The sequence below is a fragment of the Stegastes partitus genome, unplaced genomic scaffold, assembly GCF_000690725.1.
Source record: "Stegastes partitus isolate 25-593 unplaced genomic scaffold, Stegastes_partitus-1.0.2 Scaffold486, whole genome shotgun sequence".
Taxonomy (NCBI): Eukaryota; Metazoa; Chordata; class Actinopteri; family Pomacentridae; genus Stegastes; species Stegastes partitus.
In genome coordinates, this window is record NW_007578217.1 from 124,067 (window position 1) to 136,617 (window position 12,551).

Here is a 12,551-nt window from a genome sequence, read left to right on the forward strand (position 1 = left end):
ATTGACTTGCAACACTTAATAATCAAATAAAAACTATTAATAAGATTTCTTTTTTGGCGAAATTTCAGTCAGTTTGTAAAAGGAATTGCAGCAGTACTAGCCTGCGCACGCTATTGTGATTTCAACCATGTGTTGTGTTACTGTCTGTTATATAAAAACAAAATATAATCTATTCCCCTTCTATAAGTATTCGCTGTCGTCTCTGTGTTGGTGTCCCATTAAAGCCGCTACCTCACAGCTAACAGGTCACGGTACGTCGCTTTGCTTTCAACCATGAATGTGCAACAACCGCTTTTTGAAATCGCTCACGAGGAAACCGACATGCAGGGAGTCAAAGAGGCGTTCAAAGGCACAGACGGACTCTTTTTCTTCTAATAAAATCTTTTATTTAATTTCAATCATGTGGGCTAATATTTCTTTCAGTCTCCATCGTTCTCAGAGTCTCTGCTCAACCTCTGAGGAACATCAAACAGCTATAACAAGATCAAGCAGATGAAAAGGAAATGAGGAAACAGGAAGACAAAAAGACATTGATTTTTAATAGGTTTTAGCTCACTTTGTATGTCATTTTATAGAATAAATACTCATCTTTTCTCTAAATCAACAAACTCCCTAAAACCCCCCTTTGTTTCTTTTATTTAATATCGCTAAGTTTTCTCAGTTATCCAGCATGAGAATGTGGAAAGGTGTTCACTTCTGGTATACACAAAAGAAAATGGTTTCACTGTATTCACTACAGTTCTTAAGACACAAGTGCTCCTCTGAATAATGAGTAAAATGACGCTTGGGAAAACAAGCAAACAACAGAGTTCTTGCTGAGTTTAAGACATACAGTATTTCCTACTTACACACCAACAGGCATGAGTATAAAAGAACGATTCTTGGAGGAGAAGGGAGGCTTTGTTCAATAGTCATGATGCAAAAAAGGCTAAAGTCATCCAGGACTGCTGAAAAAGCAACACCGTTTGAAAAAATAATGATTTAAAGGCATCTCTTCACTCGTAGTCGTCTTTCTCGTGTCACGACTGACAGCTTTCTTGTTGACGGCGCCGATTAGAATATAATCAGCAAAAAGCATTCCATATGAATCGTAGTAATATAGCAAAAGTAGACAATCCATAGCATCTCAAATGTTTATGCAAACATATTGCAGCACCCCTGCTTCAGGCCTACACGCACACACTCATCTGCAGTCAGTCCCACTTCCCATTCCCAAGCCAGCAATTGTGCATTGAGAGTTCATTAAGAGTTCAATACCTACTGATCGCTTTTATGCCACAGTGAAATATGAGTATGAGTTTTTGTTTTGTTTTTTTTTTTCCCGGGAAAGATGAATTCCTTTCATGTTTGCAATGATTCACTGACTTGTGTTTTACTGTCATAGATTGGAGTTGGGCCCTTGTGTGGTGGTCTTATTTCAACTACAGACAAAATAAAACAAGGCTGATTAAAATGGATCCAGTAATTCAGATAAAATAAGTCTTCAGATAGGATCACTGAATGCTTCGATCTTCCACCAATCAGAGCTAGCCTGCTTAGAACCCCCTATGATTTCTACTTTTATGTGATCTAATTTTGGCTCTTTTAACATATGGATATTTATGATGTTTTGGTAGGTGGAACCTTTGTCACTCCGGCTAATTTCAAGTATGGTTTGAAACGGTTACAAAATCAGCTTTTCTAAGGTAAAACGTCTACATGCACTTTGCACCTTATAAACTGGATAACTCCAGGGTACACCGGCGAGCCACAGTGATACGCTCGCACTGAACATAGCCTCTGAAACGGTTCTTAGAAAACAACAAGCGTACACTCGATCTGAGTCAACACTCAGGCAGGCTTTTACATCGTTACACAAAGACATGAAGGGGTTTGTGCACTTAAAACGCTGAATGGGAGTACCGACGCAAAAACCTCCATTTAGGTCAAAATATTACACAAACTTGGTGTTTTATTCATGAAACGCGCCCATTGAGACCATTAAGATAGCTTAAGGGCAGTAAACAAAAAAAATATACTCCCTTTATTTATAGTTTAACTTTACAAGAAACAGCGGCACCACTATCGGCAGCAACGAGGACTGCTTTTCTGGTTAAGGTCTTGGGGGTTGTAGAGCGTGTGCACTGATTCATCTACAAACTCTTCAAACCACAAGGCTCAGTGTCAAACTGCTGCTCTGTGATGTCCATCCAGCTGCAAATATTACCTGACTGTAAAGGTTTCATGTTGGGTTTTTTGTAAGCCAAAGTGTTTTTTTTGGCCTCGAGAAAAGAGAAACACGTAGTTAAGTCAAAGCATTTAACAACAGTAATATACCATAATTACTACCATGATTGTTAAAAAACAAAACAAAAAGGTCTATCAATCAGTAAGTCAATGTACTTTGTGCACACCTGAACAAATATTGCCAGGATAAATGCTTCCCTTCATTTCAGAAAGACAAACATGAAAACGCAGATACATATAGAACGTCTTTAGTCCATTTGTTAATTAATGGAAACTACAGTTTAAATCTCTAAAAAAAAAAAAGTTATCAGACCACCGAAGACAGCCAGTGTTTGTCGTTATTGTCGTGGTGTTAATATGAGATGTCTATAAACTGAAGAAGTTTTTTGAAAAGTGATGTGAATGTGACTGAATGAGCTGATATCGATGTAGCCGGTCTTCTTCAAGCTAATGGTCTATAAAAAGGAGATTACATACATGATGTCCTTATACTGTACATGCTCATATACACTGTGGTTTATACTTACCCATCTGACAGGAAGAATTTGGTCCTCTCAGTACAGACAATAATGCTACAGTTTTTCTCTTCTCAACTGATGCTGATTCACCAAAAAAAAAAAAAAGTCTAATCCTGGAAAAAAAAAACTCCATATTTAGCATATCTTATCGACATATCTACAAAGAGATGTAGTTACTTGGGACATCATCAATAGAGGATGGCAATATTTTTTTTTTTTCTAAAAAGAAAAGCATCTTTTCTGACCCCCTCAAGTCAAGGGCTGAAAAACACCAATGGTGTGTGTGTGGGAAAAGTAATCAGTAAGTGGGTAATCTGTGTGTAAGGAAGATCAGTCTGTTTTACAGTACAAACATCAAAAATCAGTCTGAAGAAGAGCCACCTTTGTGTGCCGCGGCTGACGACCAAAGTTAACCACCTCCTGCACACACGGGAGGCAGAATCAAAACTCAAACATGTCATTCTGCTTCTTCGCCAGCTTGGCCACCTCCTGCCGGATAGCCTGCACGAGCGCAGAGGTGGAGAGACTGCTCAGGGGCATGCTGTCCATGTCCTTCAGCACCTGGGGCAGACTTTGCTGGGATGCTGTGCTAGGGGCAGTAGATGGCTGCTCCAGTGTCTGGTTATACTGCAGGGGCAGCCTGGTGGGGCTCCCCTGTGGGTAGCGAGGATGAGGAAAAGCCTCTACATACCCAGGCAGGGGCACCTGGAACACATGGTAGAGGGGACATCAGAGATACAGCAGGTTCATGAGTACTACCTGTTAAAAATGGCTGCTTATTAAAAGGATACAGTACGTGTGTTAGTTTTTCATCTTGCTGAGTGTACAGTTTCTCTTGCACCACTATTTTTTTTTAAATTAATGGTAAAACATACACAATCATGTCTGCAAAAAAAAAAAATCTGTAAAAAAAATGGACCAAAACAAGAAGGAAAGTAATGAGTGTGGAGGTCTACTGATGTATGACACTACAATGGGTTTTGTTTCAAACAGTGTTCTGAACAAAAATGGGCTACTTTTGCATGAAGACACAAAGTCTTCATCGGTTCCAGATTTACACGACAAGAAATGAAAAAAGAAGTAAAACAGTAGAAAAAGGTGTTCATTTAGGAAATGTGCTCAACTACCCCAGTGTTTTGTTGTGTCCACTCAAGGCCAGCCATAAATTCAGTTCAGCAAATGGTTTCTAAATGACACTGGTTCTGCAAAAAGACACTGCGTGAAGGCATCTGGTTGAAACAGGCAAACAGACAGGGAAAAAAAAGACAACATTCCATACAAACAAGGAGAGTCCAGTGCAGGGGAAGGAGGGGAGGCACACATGGGTCACATGAGTTATAACATATCTAACAGGACGAATGGAGCCTGTCTCATTTTAATGAAAACAGAGGAGAAGGCAGGGGGACGCTCAACAACTTTTTTTTTTTTTTTAAATGAGCCCCGATCCTGTTCAAGGGTAGAGCATGAGCACAAAAGATGTTTTGGATCAATGTCAGTTCCATAATGAAACAATGCTGAAATGCACCTACACATGACACATATAGCTCTGTCATGATATCCCTATTGGGTGTTTATTGCCCTATCTGTTGCACTGCTGCACTGTAGCCATAGACTGTATATAAAAGATGAACAGAGCCACTGCCACACTTTGGTTTGTGAAGTTTTGAGTTTGGCATTTTGCATTGTTGGACTTTAAAAATCAAGCAAGGAGTGGATCCGACTATGAACCCAAGGACACTGCCGATCAGGGAGCAACTGGTCGATCACCCCCCGCACTAAAACACACCTGCTTTCCAGTCTGTTACCATAATATACAAAATGCACAACATGCTCTTCAAAAAGTCTTCCAACCTGCAGCTGAGACCATAAACTCATTCATAAAACATACACAACAAGGTAGAAGTAGGGTGATCTTTTTGTAGACTTGTATACGTTTGGACTTCCTTTTGAACCAGAGGAGTTGCCCCCTGCTGACTGGTAGCTAGAATGCAGATTTAGGAATGAAGCATTGGCTTCATCTGCAGACCCGGAGGCTCTGTCTTTATATACTAAGTCCATGACTGCAGCACACTCTCTGACTCTGTAGGGTTGAACAGAAGTTATGAAAAAAAGCATTCTCACAGTCAAAAGGTGAGGCTACAATAACACATGAACCGATAAAGTAGAACTTTACAGCTACTACGCTAACAGCAGAGAGCTTGTATTTGTTTTATAGCATCTGGATCTATTCTTTATTCTACAACAAAACTCAGAAGGGTGTGTTTTAAAGGTGTAATGCTTGACAGCACAGGGGGAACTGTTTGAACTGGACTGTCCTGTTTAATCAAGACATCTGCTCACATTATTCTAGCACTATATGTTGTTTTTTTTTAGTAGACTTGGATGGTTCCTAAGCAGTTAAAATGGGCTTCCTTACAGAGTCTGCCCACTGTGGCGGTACATCCTCAGGTTCAGGTGGATAGGACATCCAAGAAGGACTGTGGTAGGAGGTGGGTGGCGTGGAGACAAAGTACTCTGAGTAGCCGGACCTGGTGGCTGGGATGGCATAGACGGCTGTTATTGGGTTTCCTGTGGAAAAGAAAAGAGAGAGAGTTGACATTGACTGATGTGTATTTCAGTGCATGAATACATTTAAGTGTTTCCTTACAAATGTTTGATTTTGTCCGAATGTTACTATTCCTGAAAAATCGATGTTGGCCTCAAAGCAAAGCCAGTTTGAGTTACTTTTGAAATGCAAAGTCATCTCCTCCAATACTTACCTGAGTAGTTGGACACAGGCTGCTCTGCAGTGATAGATGGAAGTGCTGCTCTTGTGGTTGGCCCATATGGGTTGTTGTCATGTTGACTTCGCATTTCAGTGACAGATGTCTCTGAGCTCCTTCCCTTAGGCCCCAAGTCAGAAGTGGAACTAAGTTGGACAGAGATTGGAGAACCATAAACAAAGAGCTGCTGCAGTCTAACACCACTAGATGGCAGACACAGTCCATGTGGGAATGTCAGCACCTTATTAACATTCTCGCCATCTCTCAATGCACTAGTTCGATATTAAAATTTATACAAGGCCTGAAATCACCCTGGCCACAGCACATCACCTAGTGACTATCTAGTCCCTGAATATGAATCTGAATGTGAATACATGTGGAATATCTTAAGGGAGGACGCTCCAGGCGGCATGTCTGCATCTGTGTGTGTGTCTGTCAGCTTTACCGTCGTAAGGAGGTCCCAGGAGGAGGCCCAGTGCGAGGTGGTAAAGGGGGAGGGGAGCCCATGGCCATCTCAGGAAGCTGGGTGAAGCGAAAGGCCTTAAACAGACAGTGAGAGTCATTTAAGGTTTCTCTGTTGCAGGTCATTGGAGAGAACAAGTAATCTCAGCCCACTTACTGGTTTCGGCAGGCTGCACTGATACACGTCCGCACCATAAGATGGCACCCACTGCAGACCTCCCCGTCCACAGCTCATCGTGCCCGGAGCACTGGTCACTACGTCTGCGTAGGGGAGGGGAGGCGGCGCGGGGCTGTAGTGGTCCGGAGGGGGTTGGTGGTGGTGGTGGGAGTGCCTTCCGGATGTGGACTGGCCCCCTGAAGCCAGGCTGAATGCCTCCTCCAGCAGCAGGTGCATCTGCTGCCGCACTTCATCAATGGACGGCTGTGAGCTCAGAGTGGATGTCTCTGAGTGGCCTTTCAAGCCCCGGCCGTACATGTATCCCCGCGGCCCCATTAGACGATCAACGTTCGTCTCTTCAATCAACTCCGGCTCAGTCTGCAATATAAGATATAGAAGACTGAACACACCACCTTCAAAACCTTTACCACATATGAAGACTGTTATGGACGACGTAGAATCAGTCATGAAAGGATTTGAAACCCGATCACAAGCTTCAAGTGTCCAGATTTCGAGGTAGTTTTGCGGCGATGGCTTGTGCGAGTAGCAGTGGCCACCTGGGGGAGGCCTGTTTTGTTCCACCTGGATCAGATATTAGAAACCTCTCCTTCTTGAATTTGCAGGCCACTAGCAGATAACACCCTGAGAAAGCTGGGAAATTCCAATGTCTTCTGTCATTCTCTCAGTGGGTTGTTGACAAGCTGCTGACTGAGCTGGAGGAAGGCAGTTTAATGTTACTCTGAGTTTCCTGAGACAAATCAGTTGGAGGAGTTTGATCCAGCGCCGCTACTGCCTGGTCACAGTGGGTCCAGGAGCAGAGCCAGGCAGCGTGATTCAGTGAGAGCTAACATGTAGTTTTCTGTACTTCCAACACTCGTTTCTGGAGGTTCACCGTATGTGTGCTATATCTTCCTCCTGTGTTGCTTTCTGCACTATACACATAACAACCGTCGTCTCTGCTGTGTAGATTCATTGCATCTCAACCTTTCCCCTTCCTTTTTCCTCACATTTTCTGAAACTCCCTCCATCTTTTCATAACCTCTTCTTCCATCAACCCAGTCCTTATATTCAGTGATAAATTAATACGAGCCGAGGCTGCCCTAGTTCCTGTGTGAATAGAGGGTAGCCACGGGAGACCTAGCGTAGTGCACCTCATAAATCAGCCCCCCCTGCAACACGGAACAGCAGAGGCTTGCATCTGCAGTGATGGGGCCTGCAGCTACACTAGTCCCTTTGTAATCAACAGGGCCGGGAGTTCTGATAAAAGGACTGTGGAGCTCGTACCGGCTATTGTGCCATATTTCGAACCGAGCTGAGCAGCCGGCTGAACCGAGCGTAACCACAGTGAGTGGAACCGAGAGGCGATGGGTGCTTAGAATTAAAATATATATTTGTCGGCATATTTTTCTGCAGCAGAATTCTGACATTCTGCTCATGAGACCGTCCTATAGTCCAAACACCTGATGTATCCAAGCTGCAAGCATAAGAGGTCACGCCAGTTAACAGCAAGCACAACACCAGAGGCAGTTTTACCTGAGCTTTTTCTGCAATGAGAGGCTAAAAAAAAAGAAAATCTAGCAGGTCAGTAGGAGTTCAGTGAAATATTTCCATCACTAGCTCCGAATGAAAGCACTTTTTTTTTTAAAGGAATGGTCTGCTTAGTACTCTTAGGGGTTCACGTGCTTGTATTCTGACTTCGAGGCAGAAAGAGAGCCGTACACAGAACCATAATGGAACAATAAAAGACTGGAAACATAAACCAGCCATCCTGAGATGCATTATATATCAAAATGACAGGACTTTATAGCCCTTAATTATAAATGAAGCACTTCTCTACCTTCAGCTTGCTATGGTACATTTGAAACCACACCTGTGCAGAATGTTTTTTCTCATCACTCTGTCTTAAATAGAGCAGTAAGGCAGAGATTTGGCACTAATTAATTATGATCTTTTCATACAGAATCAGAAAAAAATGTATTAATCCCCGTGGGGAAATTGCCTCTTCACAGTGGTACGTGTGTTCTGTTTGGTAGCAAGCATCTGAACACATTTGAATAGCACATCATGAACACATCATTAATACATAAGACGAGTTAAAAGGTAACGTGTCACTCACAAGTTCAAGCTATTAGTGCATCAGCATTTATTACTGAACAGTATATTTTATCAGCACACACTCACCACTAGACTAAAAGAGGCATGGCACTGAGGGATTGTGGGAAACGCTACCATTGTGGCCGTCCACACCAGGAGGAGTTGCAGACTATGACTACTGGGGGCGCCGGAGCCCGGACCCCTGACCCGGCAGACAGGGGGATCCCCACAACGAGGTGGGGAGCCCCCCCAACCAGCCGGGCCGAAGGGACCCGCAGACAGAACCCCCAGCAGCAGACCGCACACAACCCCCAGTGTGGAGGACCCCCCTAAGGAAACACTGGAATTAAAAAACTTTAAGAATAAAAGGCCTTATGTAAGATAAAATAAAAGTTAAAAGAGTAAATACATAAAGATAAAATACAAAGATAAAATGCAAATATAAATAAATTATAAGAATATAAAAGAATTAAAGTTCAATTAAAAGCCTGATTAAAAAGGTGTGTCTTTAACCTTCTTTTAAAAGTATCTTTTTAAAAAGTGTTTTGCCTTTTATGTAGGGGATACATTTTTAAAATGTTAGATTCTGGAATTTAAAGGCTGGATGCTATTTTTCTTCAAGTCTATCTTCTACTAATGTCCATATTCTTATGATATGATATCTCAGTGCAATGATGGGGAAGAAAACCCTCTTGCCGTGTGAAAATACATTCCAATGTCCAGCTAAAGCCACTACAAGGCCTCTCATTTGAACTGTCCCTCTGCAGTGGCACAGTAACGCTGTCCACAGACATATGAAGAGGAGAAATTTGCACTAAAGGAGACTGTAACTCTGAAAGATACACACTCTGTGTGTCTAACTCAGACTGCTGAAGCCTCATTATAGGTTTGGCTTAACTGTAGAAATCATTTTTACACACAGTGAGGGCTGTGGATTTTGTTCCCCAACAGGGAATCTCTTCACAGCCAGTATGTACAAGAGGAACAATTACAGCCACCGATAATTATTTCAATTCCCCGTTTTTATGAACATTTGAGAAATATTTTAAAACAAACTTGAGAGGGAAAAAAAAAATGTGAAGGGATCTTTTAACTGCTAGCCGACTGAACCGGTTGGGTGGACAGAAGTGGTGGGTGACGACATGTGACTCACATCGTAGCCGCTGTTTCGGATGCCTCTCCTGGGTCTCTCTCTCATTACAAGCAGGTCCATCTCTGTTCCTCCGGGGCTCGGACTGCTTAGGCTTTGTCTGCTGCGATAGGCCGTCTGCCCTACCTGGGAGTGCCTGCCAATTATAGTTGAGTGGATTCAGTACAAATCGGAGCCGGGGTAGTTATTAATTTAAAACATTTAAATTACTTTTCCAAGCTTTAGTGTGCCCGCAGTGAAAGGTTGGTGAGGGAAGGTCTGGTACAATGAACTTTATGGGTTTTTATTGAGCCAGACATGATGAAAAGGTTGGGGGGAAAGTACTGGCACTAACTGAAGCTATGGCACAGGCGACATGGGTGTCGTATGCACGGATGTCTCACAATGACATCCAGATTTAAAATATTAATTCTAAATGTTGAATTGCATAAGAATATCCCCCTTTTTTCCCCCTTTCATATCATTTTTCTCATAGCAAAATGCAGAACTGATAAAATATCTAGTACAACAAAACATCAGTGACAGAGGACAAGATACATATCAGTAAACCTGCTCTGAGGGAATCTATGTTATTGGTGTCGCCGATCAGCCGCACGCTGATCGTGACAGTAAATATCCACTTATCTCGCTCATCAGGCTAGAATATAAAAATAGCTATCCAACCCTTCATCAACAGGCCAGATTCAAAAGTTGCTTTCCGTTCCGAGTTCAAGAGGGTACGCGTCAATCTGCTGTGGAATAAACACTTGACCTAAATCTGTAAACCAAAGATTGTCAATGTTTCTTGATATCTGTAAAGAAGAAGTAGGCCAGAAGCAGCCTGTCAGTCATCTCATCACCTTTCTGGAAGCTCAGCACTTGAACCAAACCAATCGGACAGGCGTGATGGTTCCCTCACCGCCACACACGGTAATGACAACATTAGATGAGACAGTTTCACTTATCTATAAATTAATTAGGAAAGGCAGGAGTGACCGGGGATGGATAACTGGCCGTGGTTAAAAGCCCAATCAGCCCTAATGAAATCCATGTCACCTGCAGCGCTTAGCGGCTGTGCGGCTTCATTTATGTATGAGAAGTCAACTCAAACCATCGCTTTTTCCTTTCTGTTTACATTCAACCAAACCCTGGTTCCACTTGCTTTTCCACTCTCCCCTCACCTCCTGTGAGACTTGACATAAGTGGAACCTCGCTCATCATCAGGCTCCAGTGGTCTGCCATGCTCACCGGCTGCCCTCTCATGGTCGTGCCGCTGCTTCTGTGTCAGGGCTCGACCGCTGCTGCTGCCGTTGGTGGACGGGAAGTCATAATAGCCCTTCCTCTTAGCTTTCAGCCGCAGCTTGTTCCTGTAGTGCTCGATGTCTGACTTCTGCTTCAGCGCCAAGTTCACCTGCGGAGAGGATAGACCACAGGGTGCAGCGGGACATGGGGAGATCAGAACAAAAACAGGCATGAGGTGCTACTGTATGCGGTGTGGCTGGCTTTGTCTTGATAGGCAGCTGTTTGTGGTGGAAGATCACAGGGTTCGTGAGAATAAAATAAAACTCCTACACAACGCTGACAGTCAGAAAGACTATTTTTCATCTGTAGTATTTGCTTTAACGTCGCAGATAACAGACAAAAATAAAGAAAAGAAAAATGACTAAATCTGCTGGGTCAAAAATACACATACAGCAGCTTTAATTATCAGTGTTGATGATGTACAAAGCTGTGGTAATCAAATTTTCTTAGCGGCACGGTCTTTTAACTTTGTGAGGGGAATTACGACTGACTACAGCTGCTGACTCCTCGGAGTCAATTTAAATAGGACCCATTGATGCACTCATCCGACTCAGCCACAAACACTAGAGTGGCAAAGTCTGAGGAGCTCAGCGCAGGTCTGAAAAAGCACTTGAACAAGTCATTTGAAAGCAGCTACAGATTCTGCTTGTATAAAGTGCTGCATGGTACAGTTGTGTCACTGACATGATCGGGCAGAAAACACGAGCTATCACATGCTGCTGGGAGACAGTTGGTGAGGATGGTCAAGAGTGAACCAAGAATAACCAAAAAGCCAGTCTGAAGTGAATTATAAGCTGCTGGAACACACTGACACAGCTGTCAGTGTCCACAGTCAAACATGTTGTATATCGACATGAGCCGCGAGGCTGCCATGGCCGTCCTCTCAAAGCACCTTATGGCTCCACTGAAGTTTGCTGCTGATCACATGGACAAAGAAAAGGCCTTCTGGAGGAAAGTTCTGTGTTCAGATGAAACAAAAAATCAGCTATTTGGCTGCAATGACCAGAAATATGTTTGGAGGACAGAAGGTGAGGCCTTTAACCCCCAGAACACCAAACCTACCATCAAGCATGGTGGTGGTAGCATTATCATGCTCTGGTGCTGTTTTGGTGGAACTGGTGATTTACACTAAGTAAATGGAACAATGAAAAGGGAAGATTACCTCCACATTTTTTAGAAAAACCTAAACTAGTCAGCCAGAAGGTTTGGGTCTTAGATGCAGTTGGCTGAGACAGAAACACCCAACAATCCAAAACATCTGGATTCCCTATAAGCTTCAGCAGTCCGCAAGCAGTCCGCAACAGTGGGACGGAACCGAAAACCCCCGCGGGGGAAAAAAAACCTCCGACAGAACCAGGCTCAGGGAGGGATGGCCATCTGCCTCCACCGGTTGGGTGAGAGTGGGATGAATTATACAATTTAGTTTACAGTTAAACAAGTTATTAGAATGGCCCCACACACACATGAAAGGTGATACAGGAACGGATAAATCAAGCTAGAATGAAGGTTTTAGGCTTTAGACTTAACCCCCATCGAGAATCTGTGGACTGTGCTGAAGAAACAAGACTGTGTCAGAAAGTCATCAAATTTAGTTAAACTGCACTATTTCGGTCAAGAGGAGTTAAAGATAGAGACAAAAGTTTGCCAGAAGCTCGTGGACGGTTAAAGTGAAAATGAGAACAGGACATTTAACCAGATATTAGTATTGCTGTATGGATACTTTTGACCCAACAGATTTATTCATTTTTCAGATCAAATTCACAACCAAAAAAAAAAAGGTTCAAAGATTCCATCATAGAAAATTAAAAGTTTGAGGAGTCACTGATTGAATGATTGCCATGATATAGGCAGTCTTTACAAATGTATGTAAACTTCTGTTCATGTATGTTGCTATGTGTATT

General features: G+C 42.9%; 1 protein-coding gene across 1 annotated transcript in view; it reads right to left on the minus strand.

Annotated features, from left to right (window-relative positions):
* Positions 1-3,185: 3,185 nt before the first annotated feature.
* Positions 3,186-12,551, minus strand: part of kiaa1549lb (KIAA1549-like b) — a 68,759-nt gene continuing 59,393 nt past the window's right edge. Inside the window, exons 16-22 of the mRNA XM_008287079.1 lie at positions 10,530-10,759; positions 9,373-9,505; positions 6,126-6,503; positions 5,952-6,046; positions 5,504-5,652; positions 5,161-5,312; positions 3,186-3,449 (exon numbers count right to left, since the gene is read on the minus strand). Coding sequence (XP_008285301.1) covers positions 3,186-3,449; positions 5,161-5,312; positions 5,504-5,652; positions 5,952-6,046; positions 6,126-6,503; positions 9,373-9,505; positions 10,530-10,759 — 1,401 coding nt within the window. The remainder of the gene's footprint in view (positions 3,450-5,160; positions 5,313-5,503; positions 5,653-5,951; positions 6,047-6,125; positions 6,504-9,372; positions 9,506-10,529; positions 10,760-12,551) is intronic.